The following is a 19,430-nucleotide window of genomic DNA, read 5'->3' as shown; positions in this document are numbered from 1 at the left end:
TAGACTATAAGGGTTGCTGAATTTCATCTTATTAAAGCTTCTGGAATTAGGGCAGGTAGTTTTTAAATGGGTTGGAGGAGAGAACGGAAATATAATGGGGATGTTCACCTGAATGGAATTCAGACCAGTAACCTGGGTGTAAATGGGGGATACAGGTGGGAGGGTATGAAAATGCCTGAAGATAGGCAATTTTCAGACTCACTGATTTTCACCTAATGCCGGCTCGAGCCAACTATGCAAGTAGGAGTGACTCAAAGTGAATCAACTTTTGCCTTGTTTGTTTTTGATACATTAATAGCGTTCACAGTATGGATCAGCTCATCAAAATAATAAAGCGGCAGCATTTTAGAAGATCAGTCCTCACGAAGAATGAGGATACAATAGAGCACATCCCAGGTGCAGTGCTCTTAGGTTTGTGTGTTTTTAAAAAAATTTCAGTGGTTTGACGTTGATAAATTGTTTCTACGTCAAAAGAAAAATAAAACAATACCTACCCAACATTTTTATAACCTACCATTTATAGAAGTTCAGTAGTTTTGCAGGAACATTTCGATAAGTGTCAACAACATCCACAAACACAATATCATCATAGAGGCTGCTTTCCTCCTTCAGTAAGGCATCCTCCTCGTGGAGATTACTTATATGATCAAGAAGTCTTCGAGGGCGAGAATGAAGATTTTTTAAGAGAGCATCACCTTCTAAGAAGGAAAAGAGAGCTGAAGAAAAAGCCTATTGCAAACTTAAGACCCAGAACTTGTAACATTATTGCATTAACCCTCCTCCCAAGGTAAGTAACCTAACAACGCAGTTGTTGGGAACTCTGAGGTAGGGAAATGGGAACTCCCACACATTGCTGGTGGGAGAATAAAGGGATACACTCACGGTGGGGAGCAGTTCAGCAATACCTAGTTAGGCTGAAGATGTGTGCACCGTTTGACTCACTAAGTCCACTTGTAGATATATCCCCAGAGATATTATTTTACATATTCACAAGGGTATTTATGGCAGCATTGTTTGTGACAGTGAGAAAATGGAACCAGCCTAAATACCCACCAATAGGACAGTGGTTAAACTGTGGTATGCTCACATAATGGGATACAGCAGTTAAAAAAATTAATCTGCACAGCAGCACTATTTACAACAGCCAAGATGTGGAAACGACCTAAATGTCCATCGACAGAGGAATGGATAAAGAAGGGGTGTGTGGTGTGTGTGTGTGTGCGTGTGCACGCACGCACACACACACACACACACACACACACAGGAATATTATTCAGCCAGAAAAAAGAATGAAATGCCATTTGCAGCAACATGGATGGAACTAGAGATGATCACATTAAGTAAATCAGAAAGAGAAAGACAAATATAGCACTTACATGTGGAATCTAAAATATGACACAAATGAACTCATCTACAGAACAGAAGCAGATTCACAGACACAAAGAACAAACAGACTTGTGGTTGCCAGGGCTGGGGGGGTGGGGAAGGGGATGGACTGAGAGTTTGGGACTTGGAGATGAGAACTATTCATCTATAGGCTGGATAAACAACAAGGTGCTCCTGTAGAGCACAGAGGACTATACTCAATATCCTGTGATGAACCATAATGGAAAGGAATGGGAAAAAGAATGTGTGTGTGTATATATATACATAACTGAATTGGTTTGCTATACAGTAGAAACTAACAACATTGTAAATCAACTATACTTCAGTAAAATAAATTTTTAAAAAATTAACCTGGGGCTTCCCTGGTGGCGCAGTGGTTGAGAATCCGCCTGCCAATGCAGGGGACACGGGTTCGTGCCCTGGTCCGGGAAGATCCCACATGCCACGGAGCAGCTGGGCCCGTGAGCCATGGCCACTGAGCCTGCGCGTCCGGAGCCTGCACTCTGCAACGGGAGAGGCCACAACAGAGTGAGGCCCGCGTACCGCAAAAAAAAAAAAAATTAACCTGATCTTGGATGTTGAGAGGAATGGCACTAAAAAATGATGCTGAGTGAGAAAAAGTATCTTGCCAATTGATATATACAAAGTGATACCACAAGTATAAATTATAAAATACTTTAAACAAAACTGTATGTTATTAAAAGTTGTATACACATGCATGTAGTAGAAAGTAGAAAAATAAGAATGCGGAGGGTACACGTGAGTTTCAGGACAGTGGTCTCCTGTCCAAGGGGAAGAGAGAGGAACGGGGTAGGAAGTACTGGGAGGGAAGGGGCTTCAACTGTATCTGTAACACCTTATTTCTCTGAAAACAAAGAAAGGAAGCAAATATGACAAAATGCAAACATCTGGTTAATTCTGAGCAACAAGTACATGGGTGTTTCTTATAGCAGTCCCTATTTTTGGTTTATTTATGATATTATAATAAAATTTATGACCAGTGTGCTTAAAAGACATTTTAATTACCACCTCACAAGCTAATGGATCATTTGTCACATCTGTGAAGGGACTGTCCTCAAATAAGGCAGCAATCCTATCACTAGCACAGGATTGTCTCCGCTGTCTCAAATTAGAATATTTCTGAAAACTAAACAAGTGAGTGGCAGGGGTGGGGGAGAGAAACCGAGACGTAACCCAGCCCTCGGCTCTCGGTGACTGCGAACAGCAAGGCTGGGCGTGGGGGCCGAGGGCCGGTGTCTGATTTCTACCTCTGCCACTGTCAGTGAGGTACTGGACGAGTCACATGTTTCTGGGCCTCAGCATTCTCATCTGTAAAAGTAGGAGCTGGACTACATCTGTGGTTCTCAGGAATGCTTACTGAAATACAGATTCCTAGGCCCCAAGCCTAAAGATCCAGCAGGTCTGGAGTAGAGCCCAGGAATCTGTATTTCTAACCTGTGACTTCCTGTAACTTTGATGCAGGTGGACCACAAACAACACTTTGAAAAACACAGGCCTAAATGACCTCGGGTCCCTTTCAACTCTTACTCTCCTCTAACATCCTTTCACTTTAAAGATAAGGATAAATATACACAATTTAAAATTGCAGCAATAGGAATGGATGATAACAAGAGCAGAAATACAGGCTTTTTCATTAACAAATTGTACATGTTGGTTTATTCTGCATATATCTGAAAAATACGAGTATAAAGTAATATATCTGTGTGTGTGCTGGGCTTTTTTTTGGCTGCAATGGGTCTTCCATTGCTGCATGGGCTTTCTCTAGTTGTGGTGAGCAGGGGCTACTCTTCAGTGCAGTGTGCGGGCTTCTCATTGCGGTGGCTTCTCTTGTGGAGCATGGGCTCTAGGTGCGTGGGCTTCAGTAACTGTGGCACATGGGCTCAGTAGTTGTGGCGGGTGGGCTCTAGAGCGCAGGCTCAGTAGTCGTGGCGCAAGGGCTTAGTTGCTCTGCGGCATGTGGGATCTTCTCAGACCAGGGCTCGAACCTCTGTCCCCTGCAGTGGCAGGCAGATTCTTGACCAATGCGCCACGAGGGAAGTCCCTCTGTGTTTTAAATCTGATCATCTGTCTAGGTGCCATTTACAAGAGTCATGTGGTTTACGGCCTCTCAAACTTTGGAGGCATCAAACCCATCTAGGGAGCTTTTTTTTTTTTGCGGTACACGGGCCTCTCACTGTTGTGGTCTCTCCTGTTGCGGAGCACAGGCTCCGGACGCGCAGGCTCAGCGGCCACGGCTCACAGGCCCAGCGGCTCCGCGGCACGTGGGATCCTCCCAGACCGGGGCACGAGTCCGTGTCCCGTGCATCGGCAGGCAGACTCCCAACCACTGCGCCACCAGGGAAGCCCTAGGGAGCTTATTAAAATACAGGTATCTGAGCTCCAATCCTGAAGATTTTTAACTGTAGGCACGAGGTAGGGCCCAGCCAGAGATGCTAATGCCCAACAAAATTTGAGTTTGTGTACCATGTGATTCTTCCGAACAGCATGTAGATCCTCAGATGTTAAAAAATTATAGTCAGATTTTCAGATAGATCCAGTACGAGAAGAAAAATCTATTCATTTTAATTCCTTTAGCCTAACACTTGAGTTATTTCTCTCTTGTTTGAAAGGAATTTTCCTCACCCAAACCTTAATCCTTTAGCCTCAGTGAGAGGAAACAAGAAACGACAGTTGTTTAGGGCACAGTAGTTGCTCCCTGTAGAACAGTTTAGTGCCACAAGTCTCAAGGGCCCCTCAAGTTTTTAAAGACTCTTGATGGTACATACATGAATTAACTGGCAAAAGAAAGGAAGTGGCTAGACATGAAGTCAGGTGGTGTGTAACACCTGTACCTGGCCCCCCAGTGTGAGCTGTTTTATGAAACTGGCCTGACCTCCCAATCTGAGCCCTCCCCAGGGCTGAGCCGTTAGCCTCTGTGAGCTAAGTCCATACCTTCCCTAGCAGAGTGGTCTCACAGTTTTACGAAAAATCTCTGGACTAAAATTAAGGATCCGTAAATTTTAAATCTCTATTTTTTAAATTTTTTTTTTTTTGTGGTACACGGGCCTCTCACTGTTGTGGCCTCTCCCGTTGCGGAGCACTGGCTCCGGACGCGCAGTCCCAGCGGCCATGGCTCACGGGCCCAGCCGCTCCGCGGCACGTGGGATCCTCCCGGACCAGGGCACGAACCCGCATCCCCTGCATCAGCAGGCGGACTCTCAACCACTGTGCCACCAGGGAAGCCCCTTAAGTCTCTATTTTTAATGGCAGGTTTGTGGGTAAAACCTATGTACCTATTCCAGCCTACCCTTAGGGGTGATGTAAGAACAGAAGTACTTCTATGAGGAAGCACTGTATAAATAAAGATGCTAGAAATTGAAAAAAAAGCCACAGCCCATTCACATCTTCAAACTACCTGTAGTGGCCTCAAACAGAGGGGTCTGCCCCATCCTCAACCCTGCACTACTAAGGGGGACCCCTGAAGACCTGCCTCCCAGAGTACGGCCTCTGCTTTCCCCAAGTCACTGTGTGCCTTCAGGGAAGCTGTGTCCTCATTCTTTTATAGGAATCCATGATCTGCAGAGCTTTGCGAAGCCAGGTGATGCACCACTGGGCACCTTTGTTCCGTAAGTGATGATCAGGACAAGTGACCAGAGCGACCGCGTCAACAATAGCTTTTCTTAGAGATCACTGATACAGGAATTCATTGATGGGGATATTTTCAGGAGCATCACCCAAGAAGACAAACACAGCCACTTCTTTTTGGGGTGGTGGAGAGGGCTGCAGAACTCTGAATATATTGGAAGTCATTCAATCAAATACTTTAAAAGGGTAAAGTATATGGTATGTGAATTATGTAGTGATAGAGCTACTATTTTTAACCACCAAGAAAAAAAAAGATTACCTTTGATGTCAAAAGTATGAAGATGAGGTAGGCGAGATTCAGTATGTTTTTCAACTTTTAACCAGTTGACTTACCCTGAATAGTATAAATAAAGCCACCTGCAACTCCCTCCACACCTTCCATGAATTCATGCGGCAAGGCACCCTCCCCAGCCTGAAAGAAACCAGAATAGAAGTGCTCGGTGTTTTATTACTAAGAATACATTTCTTATATTTGAAAACTGATTTGGCACAATTCATAATGTGACACCACAGCACATAAATCCATCTAAGTTGCTGATGCACTAGACTTAGGCTGTCAGGGTGACATCAGCATTCTAGTTTTGTCGTCTAGTTCCAATGTCCAAGATCAGGTACACACAGTAATCTACTACAGATTAGTGTTCAGAATTCCAGCCTACATAGAATCACGTACTCTTGAACTTGCTACCAACACTACTACCAAGACCAATTTTCTTTTACATCCGAACTCCACCACTTAAAAAAAATTATAACCACCTCTGATTTCATGGAGATTGAAAATGCCCGTGAGTTCAGATACACCCAAGCACGTTTCAAAGTGACAGCTACCGCGCAGAGACAAGCCCTCTAAGCAAACAGTGCAGCCCCAGCTGTACTGATTACTGATGTTGCTGAAGGTGCCCACTGCACCAACAACAGTCCCCTCTACCACTAAGGTGTGGAGCATCTTTGGTTATTAAGAGATTTACCTCTTTTACCTCACAGGTTACCCCAGGCCCTTACTCAAAGCGAGGGGCCTCACCTCTGTGTGTTCCACCCCAACTTAACACCCTACTAGCGATCCAGCTGCTGCGGGCTGGATTGGACTGTCACAGCCACGCCTCAGCATGTTTACAGCGTTTCTTCTTGATGGGTGGTCAAGAGGGCTTACTGCCTGGCTAGTCCTCTTTGAACAGATAGATCCCTCTAGCAGAGCTGTCCCTGTACAAAGCAATGTTTTAATAAGGCCAGTAGAGAGACAGTGTTCTGCAGTGATTGTGGGAAAATCGCCATTCAGTTCAGAATATGGTTTGTAGCTGAATGTGGAGGAAATCTCTAAGGGTGAGCGCTACAGATTCCAATCTTGTACGTCTACAAAAGATTGCACACTCTTTTAAAAAATTGTACAATCTATACTGTTTTGGCTTGTTTAGTACTTAACAGTACTTTATGTTTATTAACTTCTGTCTAAAAGGTCACAGCTTGGCTTTTATTTTCTCTTTAAAATTTTTCTGACATGATTACTTGCTGGCAAGGCAGCAAGACTTAGGAAAACTTCCAGCTCTACATGGGTTTCTTAGAATAGGCTACTAAGTTATCTGACCTTTTTTTAGATTAGCTGAGTGTTTAAGCCATCACTGCCCTCCACAACCATATTCACCCCCAGAGCAGATCACTTGAGTCTTTACATTTAAATCTAGCCCTCAATTCAGAAGTAAACTGATTTCCTTTTGTGCAACCAACTGAGCAGTATAGAATTCTGGCATGTTTTGGATATTTTTAAATTTCATACACAGAAAAGTAGGCAAGATATTAAAGGCACTTGCTCTGAAAATAAGAAAAAAAACTATGAATCCGTAAAACACTGTATCTTAAATAAAGGACTTTTCATAATCAAGGATGAAATCTGATACATGGCCTACAAGGCTAAGGTTGTAATTACACATGAACTTGTGGGTCTATCTGTCTAGTGTCTTTTCCCCTCACTGGACTGTTAATTCCACTGTGGGCCAGTAATGGGTCTATTTTGCCCATGACTGTGCCTGGCTCACAAGTGTGCAGTAAATGTTTTCTGAACGTGTAATTACCAACCACATGATTTTCATTTCAAATTCAGGGATTAATTTACGTGAATAAGGTTAATATTTAATGGAATGTACTAAGCTTGTGACCTTAAATGCCAAGTGCTTTCCTAATCATTAGAGCATCAAGGAGAACAATTCTGTCTGACATCAGCACATATACCACTTATTTACTTAAAGTTCACCATTTTAAGTTTGCCTACACCTTCTTTTACATCCTACACTTACTTTGAGAAAGTTATTGTCAAACTGTTTCAAATTTTAAGAAAATTTGGTAAATGAAAAATAAAAGTCACAAATCCCAACAACATAAATGAAAGTGAATAGTCAACCTTACTTTCTAATACTTTTATCTACAGTATTGTAACTGACATCATACTATCAAGGTGAGATAGTGAATGTTCTGAATACTATAGAGTAAGTGAACTTAAAAGAACATTAACTTAAAAACTATGAAGAAATAAAACATCGCACTTTCTAAAATGCACTAGACTTAAGGCAAAACTATATATTTACTAAGGTTGAAGTTACAAAATCATAGAACATTTGAGTTTTTCATCTTTCCTATGGTGCCTCAGCATTTTCTAGTGTATATGTTCTAAAATACATAAGATTCATTGTTCCATATGAGTTGATGTAAAAGTAAACTTAAAAACACTTTTACATATTAAAAAATGCTAAGTTGTGCTAAACAACCTTTAAAAAATGAATGACTTACTGTGATGACTCTGAGAACTCCTCCCCCATCATTGACTGTCACTTTGTGGAGATTTCTTGACACAAGGCCTTGGAGGTCCTGGCTCTCCCACACGATTGTACCTTCAAAGCTCTTTTGTGGAAAGATGAAGAGTGAGTCGGTTTCTTTATTGCTGTCATTTAGGTTTTAAGTAAGTTTCTAGAGAAGAGTTTATTTTTTCTAAGACACATTGGTTAAAACTTTTACTGCCCACTAAGACACCAATGCTAACATTTTGGTGTATATCTTAGAGCACATCTAAAACAACAGTTACAAAGACCTTATAGACAGTTTTACATGCTACTGTTATTTCCCACTGCATCAAAGGCATTTCCTTATGCCACTGCCGCTGTTACAACGGCTCTTTTTCAAGTACTTGTAGCAATACTGCTGAGTGAATACATCCTGATTCACTCAGACATCTCGATACTACCAAATAGCTACTAAAATAATGTGAGGCGTGTTTTGGTGTAAATGTTTATTTTTCTCCAATACTTTGTTTTTTATTTAAAATGAATTCCCAGAGGTGAAATTACTGGGACAGGAATAGAGATACTTTATATGGATTTTGGTACACACTGCCAAACTGCTTTTCAAAAGCAAATTCTACCTGTAGGGTCATTAGCAATTTATGAGAATGCCAGTTGCATTGTCCTCTTCCCAATATAGGATATTAGTAAAAGAAGTTAAGCTAATTTAGTAGATTTAAAGAAACGGTTCCTCATTTAATTGGTGTTTCTTTTGATTTCTAATGATGTTTATGAATTATAGTCTCTTCTGGGAATTGCCTTGTCATGCTTCTTTGCCATGTAGCTACTGAGTTTTACATTTTTCTTATTAATCTGTGTAAGCTTTAATAAATTATCTTAATACTGTATATTTTATATACTAAGAATGTTCTTTCAGAATTGTTTTATTTATTTATTTTTAAACATCTTTATTGGTGTATAATTGCTTTACAATGGTGTGTTAGTTTCTGCTTTATAACAAAGTGAATCAGCTATACATATACATATATCACCCTATCTCCTCCCTCTTGCGCCTCCCTCCCACCCTCTAGGTGGACACAAAGCACAGAGCTGAACTCTGTGCTATGCGGCTGCTTCCCACTAGCTATCTATTTGACATTTGGTAGTATATATAAGTCCATGCCACTCTCTCACTTCGTCCCAGCTTCCCCTTCCCCTTCCCCGTGTCCTCAGGTCCATTCTCTATGTCTGCATCTTTATTCCTGTCCTGCCCTTAGGTCCTTCAGAACCTTTTTTTTTAGAGTCCATATATATATGCTAGCATACAGTATTTGTTTTTCTCTTTCTGACTTACTTCACTCTGTATGACAAATTCTAGGTCCATCCACCTCACTGCAAATAACTCAACTTTGTTTCTTTTCATGGCTGAGTAATATTCCATTATATATATGTGTGTGTGTGTGTGTGTGTGTGTGTGTGTGTGCCACATCTTCTTTATCCATTCACAAGTAAATGGAAAGATATTCCATGATCATAGATTGGAAGAATTAAAACTTGTTAAAATGTCCATATTACACAAAACAATATACAGATTCAGTGCAATCCCTATCAAAATACCAATGGCATTTCTTACAGAAATACAACAAACAATCCTAAAATTTGTATAGAATCATTAGGATCCCAAATAGCCAAAGCAATCTAGAGAGAGAGAAGAACCAAGTGGGAAGCATCATGCTTCATGATTTCAAACCATATTACAAAGCTACAGTAATCAAAACAATATGATGTTGGCAAAAAAAAACCACACACACATAGATCAGTGGAACAGAATAGAGCCCCGAAATAAACCCATGCATATGTGGTCAATTAATTCACAACAAAGGGGCCAAGAATATACAACAGAGAAAGGACAGTCTCTTCCACAAATGGTGTTGGGAAAACTGGACAGCCATGTGCTTAACATGAACGAAACTGGACCACTAACTTATGCCATACACAAAAATCAACTCAAATGTGTTAAAAAACTTGAACAGGGCTTCCCTGGTGGCGCAGTGGTTGAGAATCCGCCTGCCGATGCAGGGGTCACGGGTTCGTGCCCTGGTCCGGGAAGATCCCACATGCCGCGGAGCAACTAAGCCCGTGAGCCATGGCCGCTGGGCCTGCGCGTCCGGAGCCTGTGCTCCGCGGTGGGGGAGGCCACAGCAGTGAGAGGCCCACATACCACAAAAAAAAAAAAAAAAAAAAAAAAAACTTGAACATAAGACCTGACACCAGGAAACTCCTGTAAGAAAACATAGGTGGTAAGCTACTTGACATCTGTCTCGGGGTATGGTTTTTTGGATTTGATACCAAAAGCAAAGGCAACAAAAGCAAAAATAAACAAGTAGGACTATAGCAAACTAAAAAGCTCTGCACAGCAAGGGAAACTATCAACAGAAGGAAAAGGCAACCTACTGAAAGGGAGAAAATATTTGCAAAATCATGTATCTGATAAAGAGTTAATATCCAAAATATATAAAGAACTCAAACAACTCAATAACAAAAAGTCAAAGAAGCCTGTTTTAAAAACTGGGCAGAGTATTTGAATAGACATTTCCCTAAAGAAGACATACAGGTGGTAAACAGGTACATGACAAGATGCTCAACATCACTAATCATAAGGGAAATGCAAATCAAAACCACAATGAGATATTACCTCATATATGTTAGAACAGCTAGTACTGAAAAGACAAGAAATAAGAAGTGTTGGAGAGGATGTGTAGAAAAGGGAACCCTTGTGCACTGTTGATGAGAATGTAAACTGAGGCAGTCACTACAGAAAAATGTTTGGAGGTTCCTCAAAAAATTAAAAATAGAACTAGCATATGATCCAGCAATTCCATGTCTGGGTACTCATCCAAAGGAAATGAAAACACTAACTCGAAAAGATATATGCACCCCCATGCTCCCTGCAGCATTATTTACAATAGCCAAGACATGTAAGCAACCTAAGTGTCCATCAGTGAATGAATGGATAAAGAAAATATGGTATCTATATACAATGGAATATTACTAGCCATTAAAAAGAATGAAATCTTGCCATTTGTGACAACACGAATGAACCCCAAAGGCATTACACTAAGTGAAATAGGTCAGACAGAAAAAGACAAATACCATAAGGATCTCACTTATCTAAAATAAACAAAAAGAAATGAATTCATAGATACAGAGAACAAATGGGTGGTTGCTAGAGGTGGGTAGTGGGAGGTGGCTAAAACGAGTGAAGCTGATTGAAAGGTGCAGACTTCTGCTTACAAAAAAATAAGTCTTGGGGATGCAATGTACAGCCTGGTGACTGTAGTTAATAATACTGTATTGTATATTTGAAAGTTGCTAAGAGAGTAGGTTTTTCTTTTTTAATAAATTTATTTATATTTTTATTTTTGGCTGCATTGGGTCTTCATTGCTGCACGCGGGCTTTCTCTAGTTGTGGCGAGCGGGGGCTACTCTTTGCAGCGCGCAGGCTTCTCATTGCAGTGTCTTCTCGTTGTGGAGCACGGGCTCTAGGCGCGTGGGCTTCAGTAGTTGTGGCTCGCGGGCTCAGCTGCTCCGCGGCATGTGGGATCTTCCCAGACCAGGGCTCGAACCCGTGTCCCGTGCACTGGCAGGCGGATTCTTAACCACTGCGCCATCAGGGAAGCCCCTAAGGGAGTAGATCTTAAAAGTTCTCATCCTAAGAAAAATTTGTAACTATGTCTGGTGATGGATATTAACTAGACTTGGGTTTATCATTCTGCAACAAATACATATACTGAATCATTTTATTGTATGTATAATCATTTTATTGTATAGCTAATATAATGTTGTATGTCAATTATATCTCAATTAAATAAATAAATTTAAAGAGACTGCCCTCTGAGTTGAACTAATTAAATTCTTATAGTAAAAGAAACAACGTTTCCAATAACTGGGAAGAGCTCTAAGGTTGAAGCTTAATTAGTAAAATCAATACCTTAAAACACTATAGGAAAGCTGGTCTAAGAGAGAATTTTGGCAACAAGTAGCAATGTCTAAGGGGAGATAGAATAATTGGAAGATATAAAAAGCACTCTGGTCACATCCTACCTGAATGAGGCAGCTCTCAAAAACACCCACCACCTCCCACTGCTGTAATCAAATTCAATGCCCAAACCAAGTACGGTTCAGATTGTTTTTTAGGTGCCTTGACATATCAGGAAGGAGGTTCCTAGCTAGTGGCCACAAGAATTCAAACCACTCTAATAAGTTAAAACCCATCAACATGAATCAATAGACATTCTGGTTTATACACTCCACAAGGTCAGCATTAGGACCCGAAAGCTAAATCCTAGACCCCCGACTGTGTGAGGCTGCTTTGGGTTAACCATGTGTCTTTCTCCTGGCAACAATGACCTCTTCCCCTTGGGATACTTCACTTTCTTCTAAAACTTTAATAGTGATACAGTTTGGAAGGACTGATACCAAATAAGTTTCGGAGAAAGAAATGATAGGACTTAGTGAGTGCTTGGATATGAGAATTGAGGATTAAAGCCCACGATTCTGGTTTGGGTGCCTGAGAAAAAGGAGATACTATGACCCAAGACTGAAAATACAGGAGGAGATGAGAAGGGGTGGGCTGGAGATGCTATCACCATAGAACGCCCAGGGGACATTCCAAGTGGAGGAGTTCAGTAGGTGGCTGAAGTGTGTATGGAGTTCATAAGAAATCTGGGCTGCAGTAAACAGGTGGCAATAGATGAAACTGTCTAGGAAGAATGAGTAAAATAAACAGAAGGCTGGGTATCAGATCCTAATGATTAACGTTTAAGGGGAAAACAAAAGAGGAAATAATGAAATTATGTACTGGGAAGAAGGACTGGGCCAGGTTAAGCTGAACCAGAAGAATGCATATCATATAAGCTAAGAGAAAACTGCAGTCAACCAGGGTAAGGACTCCAGGTAGTATCCCCTGGAGGTGGCAGTTAGGTCACGGGGAATCTTTGCAATTATAGTTCCAAATGAACCATACCAAAGTGAAAGCTATAGTGACCTCAGAAAAGCTTCACCTTGAAACTACAAATCTGGCAAATATGATGACAAATCAAGGAATTCTCTGTCCAGTCCATTCAACTGACACTCGTGCGGCACCTGACCCTGCCCGGCACCCGACTCCGTTTTGTTTGACTGGTTGTGACATCACATCAACAATGTTGGCTAAACTGAGTAATTACCAGAAAAACTCATTGGCCCAAAAAGTGACCCTGCTTTTTTATTCACTCAACTGATACCCAGTTGTTTTGTTATGAGAGGAGGGAGGGGCTCTCCCTTCTCCACCTCCCCTGTCACAGTTAAATTTCCATTCCCACTTCTCTCACATGCCTACTTTCTACTCTCATACACAGTAATCACAAAGCCAGCAATCTCTGCAGATGCAAAACAGCTTCCTTATGGCAATTCTCTGCTAAAATCATAAAACCAAAGGAAAAGGTAGGAAAGAACAGTGCGGTATAGGTTGGAAAAATGAGCTCTCGTAAGTCCTCTCACCCATAACGTAAGCGAGCTATATGCAACCTATGCTGTCCTTTCTTCTGTGTCCTATTTCTAATGCGTCATCCAAACCAACAGAGTAGCTTAAACATACACAGTACTTTTGTACCTGTAACTTAATGATTTCTTGTGGATTGGAGAAATGACTACCTCTAAAGAATTTCAACTTTCATAAAAAATAAGTATATAAGTACCCATGATACTAACGATACTGTCTCTAGTGACTCGGGTTGAATGAAAATAGTCTTTTTATTGAAATTAGTTTCAGGTGCACTAAGAGAAATATGAAATTAGAGAAATAAATATTTTAAAAGAAACACACAGCAGTCTCCATTTAAATTTGTGACCCCCAGTGAGATTTATGCTTTAGTGAGTCACACGACGAAAACAGTGCAAAGCTCTGCTTAGCTGACAAGCCATACTGCTGACGTTATTCTAGCCGACTGTGAAGTGTGGAAGGAATAAGATGATGAACAAATCAACCACTTCTCCCTCACAACTGGGATCAACGATCTGTTTTTCTTGGGGCGTCCTCTGCTGATCACAGGCAGGCAAACCCATTCCTCACTATCATTTTTTTCTGTGCAAATAAGCCCAATAGGCTTGAGGCAGCAAAAATGAGTATCCATATAAAATTAAACAGGTTTTCAACAAAAATAGGATTTTGTGTAAAAGGAAAGAATATGTTATCTTTAAAAGTTTATTTTTTCTTTTAATAAAAGCTAATATATATTTATTTCAGAACATTTAGAAAACAGATACACAGAGAGAAGAAAATAAAAATCATCTATAATCCTACTCCCCTAAGATGCAGACACTATTAAATAACTGCGTGTTTATAAAAGGAAAAAACGTTATTCAGATGTAATGAAAAACCAAAAGCCAGTTTAGCTTAAAGCCTCAAGGGAAATAAAGACAAGGCTTTAGCCAGTAGAAGTCTTAATAACTAAAACGGCCACTACCTGACTTGGCTGAGTCCTTCCCATCCTGAGTACCTACTGCCATATATACCATCCTGAACACTGGCAAGGGAAGGCAGCTCCTTGCCCCAACCTGATTTTTATTCTGAAAAGCTTCAAACCTACAGAAGTTGAAATTACCACCCAAATCCCCTAGACTCACCAACTGTTAACATTTGGCCACATGTGCCTTTTAAAAAATTTTTTGCTGTAGCTTCCCACTAGCTATCTAATTTACATTTGGTAGTGTGTATATGTCCCTGCCACTCTCTCACATCGTCACAGCTTACCCTTCCCCTACAGCATAGCACAGGGAGTTCACCTCTGTACTTAGTGACCACCTAGAGGGGCGGGATACAGAGGGTGGGAGGGAGGGTGACAAAAGAGGGAAGAGTTATGGGAACATATGTATATGTATAACTGATTCACTTTGTTGTAAAAGAGAAACTAACACACTATTGTAAAACAGTTATACTCAAATAAAGATGTTAAAAAATTTTTTAAAAAATAAAAAATAAAATTTAAAAAAAAAAAAAATTTTTTTGGCCGCGCCACACAGCAGGCGGGATCTTAGTCCCCGACCAGGGATCAAACCTGCACCCCCTGCAGTGAAAGAGTGGCGCCTTAACCACTAGAGCGCCAGGGAAGTCCCTGGCCACGTGTGCTTTATCTCTGTCTCTAGACACACATACTTTTCTGTTGTTCTTTGTTGTTGAATCACTTGAAAGTAAAATACATTTCACCTTGACTTCAGCATGTATTTCCTACGGGCATTCTAAGGGAAAGTAATGGTTTTTTTGTGGACTCATCAAGAACTGTAATTCTTTCTACGAGGCTGACCAAGATAATGGAGCAGGCCCCATAAGACTGTGATTAGCCTGAAGTTAATATTACAGCTTATCTTCTTTCTCCTTGCCCCACACTGTGACTCCTTCCTCTTGGAGTTTCTCTACCTGCACACCACTGACATCTGGGGCCAGAGAATTCTCTGCTGTGGGGACGTGTCCTGCACCACGTATGATGTTCGGAACATCCCTGGCCTCTGCCCACAAGATGCTGGTGCTGCTCCACACCCGGTTGTCTCCAGACACTGCGAAGTGTTCCCTGGGGCCAAACAGCCCGGGGGAGAGAAACCGCTTTTGAAGAACAGGAACCACAAGTCCAGAGGAGGACCAGCAGTGAAGAAGCCAGCACACATTTATTTACCGAACGCTCACCGTGTGGCGGCATGGCCTAAACACTCTCCATCTAGGAAATCATTTATGCCCTAGCGCGACCCTCTGAACTGGGTGCCTCGTACAGAGGAGGGAAGAGACGCAGTGAGGCAAAGGAGCTTTTGCTCCAGGTCCCAGGGCCACCGAGTGGCAGCACCGCCGGAGCTCAGCCGCACCCACAGGCGGCTGCTGAGGCACCTGCACCCGAATGCACCACCCCACGCTGCCTTCCAGGCACGGCGGCCCTTCCTTTCCTATTCATGCCAACCCGCGTGAGTCATCTGTGAGAATCCCTCCTCCAGCAGGCTCCAGGCCTTTCTGGAGAGCACCTAACACAGTGCTAGTGCTCCTGGTCCCCTCGGAATCACACTCCTCTCCCCTGGGAGTCACAAAGTCTGAGTGAGGTTCCGCCCATGCTGGTTCTGAGCAGAAAGGCAGGACTCTCATTGATGACTTGCTTCAATCCTAAAGGAGTGGAGCAATCAGTGCAGGAAATCTGCTTACAGCTGTGCCTGGGACACAGCAAGTTAAGCAGAATATCAGTGCTGGCTCTTCTATCCTCACTTGGACATAAGCTGCTTTAAGGGCAGGGATCTTTGTACTATGTCTCAAATAGCCCCAGTGCTTGGCATATACTAAGTTCGCAATAAATATTTTCTGAGTCAATGAGTAAACAAACCAAAGAGTAGCTTCCTTCAAAAACTGAGATCCAGCACTCGGCCAATACTACTTAGTTGAGCCACTACTTTTAATTAAGAGTAAAAGATACCTTTGATGGTACATACTTCATTTAACAAGGAAAAAAGTTCATATATGAAATTTAAAAAGGTCATATAGGTAAATAGGCATTCTCATATAATGTTGATGATTATTCAAATTGATACAAACTGCTAAACTGCCCTCCAGAAAGAAACTATCTGCCTCCAAAATGTGCAGAAATTTGAACCAACAATTCATCCTAAGAAAATAACCAGTTATGTATACAAAACAAAGTGTAAGAATGTTCACTAGTCTTTTTTATAACACTGAGAAACTGGAAAATTTTTTTCCAGTATGTTTTAGTTTTGCTCTTCTGTAAAACGCTTTTAAACAGAGGTTCCCATAGGTGAAATAAAGGAGCTCCCTTTGACAGCCACAGGATTAACACGCAAAGTTTAACTACCTGTACTCAACTCCAGAGATACACAGCACCTTATAAAATGTGTGACTGTGCTGTTGCATAAATGTGAACGGCAACCCACACGCCTGGTGGTAGGAAGATGTTTCCTGGTTAGCCAGCAAGGCTGCTCAATCATCCAGCTTCCACATCTTAATTCAGCGTTCATGTCGCAGGGGGAACTTGTCAACTAGAGCTCATCTAAAGTGACCGCCAGAGATGACCAGGAAACTGACCCCCTACACACTGTGGTTCCAAAGCATGCTGTTCAGAAATGTACTCAGACAAGACTGCAAATAGCCTGGAAAGGCTGAGGCTGATGGATGAACAATGTGTTCACGTCCAGCTGTGTAATACAACCACATTTGGGCTTAACTCCAGAGCTGATGAGGGCACCTGGCAGCTGAGGTGGTCCCTACCTAAGAGTTATGTTTTCAAACATCTTCCACTACTTGGAAAAGTTGTATTTATCTTGGAAATGTGACCGATCTCTTTGCCATTATCCTGTCTGCACCTCCCTCCACCCCCCTATTCTTTAGATAAGCAAACTATTTGATTTACTCAAATGGTACCTGTGCCTGGTCTTTCTATCAACCACACCTATTAGTATCCTTTGTCACTAGAGCACTCATGCAGTTCTCTACGCCACTAAGTAAACCAGGTAACATGCAAAGCTTTTCAAAGTGTGGTTTGGAATCTTTGGGGCATGATGCAGCTCTCTGGAGGGAGGAATGCAGAGTGCTACAGCTTAGTACATCCCCGCTGGGAGCCTCATCCACCACTCTGGAGAGCTGTCCTGGCAGGAGAATATGCAGTGTCTGCCTCTGGAAGCACACCCTCAGGCCAACAGCAGCCTGCACTGGGACCAGAGTCTCTTTACTACAGCCTGTACCTCTGGTAAGATGAACTGCTCCACAGGTTTGTACCACAGCTTGTTCACCTGCACACCACAGCTCGGAGGACTGAAGCGAGCAATGAAGAGGGCCTCCTGCAGATCGGGGGGAAGAGACAAGAAGAAATACCCTACGTCAGACACAGCACATGCAGCAAGCTTTCAAGTTACATGCTGGTCGGCTAAATTCTCAGCGGCCCCGACCACAGTCACTTATATTGTTCTTCTGTGGTTTAGGCATCATTTGGGTTTTCTAGTGCAATCACAGTTATTAAATAAAGCTACTGAAGATAACCAAAGTTGTCATGAAGTTCTAAAACACTAAATATAATCCAGATAACCTTAAAAAAAAAAAGACACCTTGAAATGGGGAGCATTAGGGGAAGTGTAAGGTGTTAAATTAAGCCTACGTACTAGGCTTAGCCCCAAAGGGTTAAGAATAAACTGAAAGATCACAGATTTCTACATAGAACAAAGGTACTCAGGAATCCCCCTTCCAAAAGAACCTTTAGAATAACAAACAAAAACAAAAAAGGGAACATAAAAGAGAACTGATTCTCATTATGTCTATTGTTTGCTTTGGGCCCTTCCTTCTTGTTTTGGGCAAGAACACTTGTTCTCACACCTATTCTAGACACCGATTTGCCACAGGGGACGCTTCTGTTAAAGCCACCAAGACCATGCAGAAGTTCAGAATGAAGGGGGTTAATTAATTAGCGTAGTTCTTTCATTAACATCAGCTCTTGGCAATGCCGTGGTAATATCTTTTTACATCGTGACTACCTGTGAACCCATTGTGATCCACCTGAGATTAGGCCTTCCTTGAGGACAAAGATTAACCTTTCCTTGGGTAAAAATATGGCAACTAAAAGTTAAATCAACATGATCAAAGTATTGTACATCTGAATCAAACTACTTGAGTGACAACTCAAACACTATGAATAGTTTAAAAAAAGACTATATAAACTAAGAAAATTAAGTATAAAAAAAATTCAAGATTGATCCTAATTTCTAGATAAGGTTGACAATGGAATTTAGAGTACTGCTATTCCAGTTACCTATTTGAGCTTCGATATCAATGAAACCTTTAACCACAATAATATATGAACTCCTATACTTGAGTAACATGACAAAGCTTTTCTCACTGGAACCATAATAGCTGGAATCATCACTAAGATTTGTTCCCTCTCTTATATTTATGTCATCAAGCACATTTACAAACTACATAAATTCTTTAGAGGACAAAGGAATAGGATAAACTGCAAACAAGAAATTTAATCTTCATTGATTTGTGTGTTTATTGGTGACTCTAACATTGTACCTGTTAGTAACAATCAACATTAACAATAACACAGGAGGACTTCCCTGTGGTCCAGTGGTTAAGAATCCAACCTGCAATGCAGGGGACGCCGGTTCAACCTCTGGTCGGGGAACTAAGATCCCATATGCCACAGGGCAACTAAGCCTGCGTGCCACAACTACTGAGCCCGTGCACCACAAGCAGACAGCCTGTGCATCACAACTACAGAGCCCATGTGCTCTGGAGCCTGTTCACAACTACAGAGCCCACACACCCTGGAGCCCACACACTGCGACTACTGAGCCCACAGGCTCTGGAACCAGCATGCCACAACAAAGAGCCCACATGCCACAACTAAGACCCCGTGTGCCACAACTAAGACCTGATGCAGCCAATAAATAAATAAATACAAAAACATTTTAAAAGATGCCTAATAAAAATGAACAGAGTTCTGCTTCCAGTGATATCAAGACCAATTCTCCTATAGATAACAATTATGAACAGTAGACAAAACATTAAAAAAAAAAAAAAAAGAGGGGCTTCCCTGGTGGCGCAGTGGTTGAGAGTCC

The 19,430-nt window shown here is 41.7% G+C and overlaps 1 protein-coding gene across 4 annotated transcripts in view; it reads right to left on the bottom strand.

The window, feature by feature from the left end:
* B3GALNT2 (beta-1,3-N-acetylgalactosaminyltransferase 2) overlaps positions 1-19,430 on the bottom strand; it is a 52,905-nt gene that overhangs the window by 8,032 nt on the left and 25,443 nt on the right. For 2 of the 4 annotated variants that reach the window (XM_067025684.1, XM_059054622.2), the window contains exons 5-8: positions 17,562-17,657; positions 7,810-7,920; positions 5,365-5,443; positions 515-698 (exon numbers count right to left, since the gene is read on the bottom strand). In XM_067025684.1, coding sequence (XP_066881785.1) covers positions 515-698; positions 5,365-5,443; positions 7,810-7,920; positions 17,562-17,657 — 470 coding nt within the window. The remainder of the gene's footprint in view (positions 1-514; positions 699-5,364; positions 5,444-7,809; positions 7,921-17,561; positions 17,658-19,430) is intronic. The other 2 variants (XM_067025685.1, XM_059054624.2) reach the window with 1 other exon arrangement.

The sequence above is a fragment of the Kogia breviceps genome, chromosome 2 (assembly GCF_026419965.1).
Source record: "Kogia breviceps isolate mKogBre1 chromosome 2, mKogBre1 haplotype 1, whole genome shotgun sequence".
In the NCBI taxonomy this organism is placed as follows: Eukaryota; Metazoa; Chordata; class Mammalia; order Artiodactyla; family Physeteridae; genus Kogia; species Kogia breviceps.
This window is presented reverse-complemented; position numbering and strand designations above follow the sequence as displayed.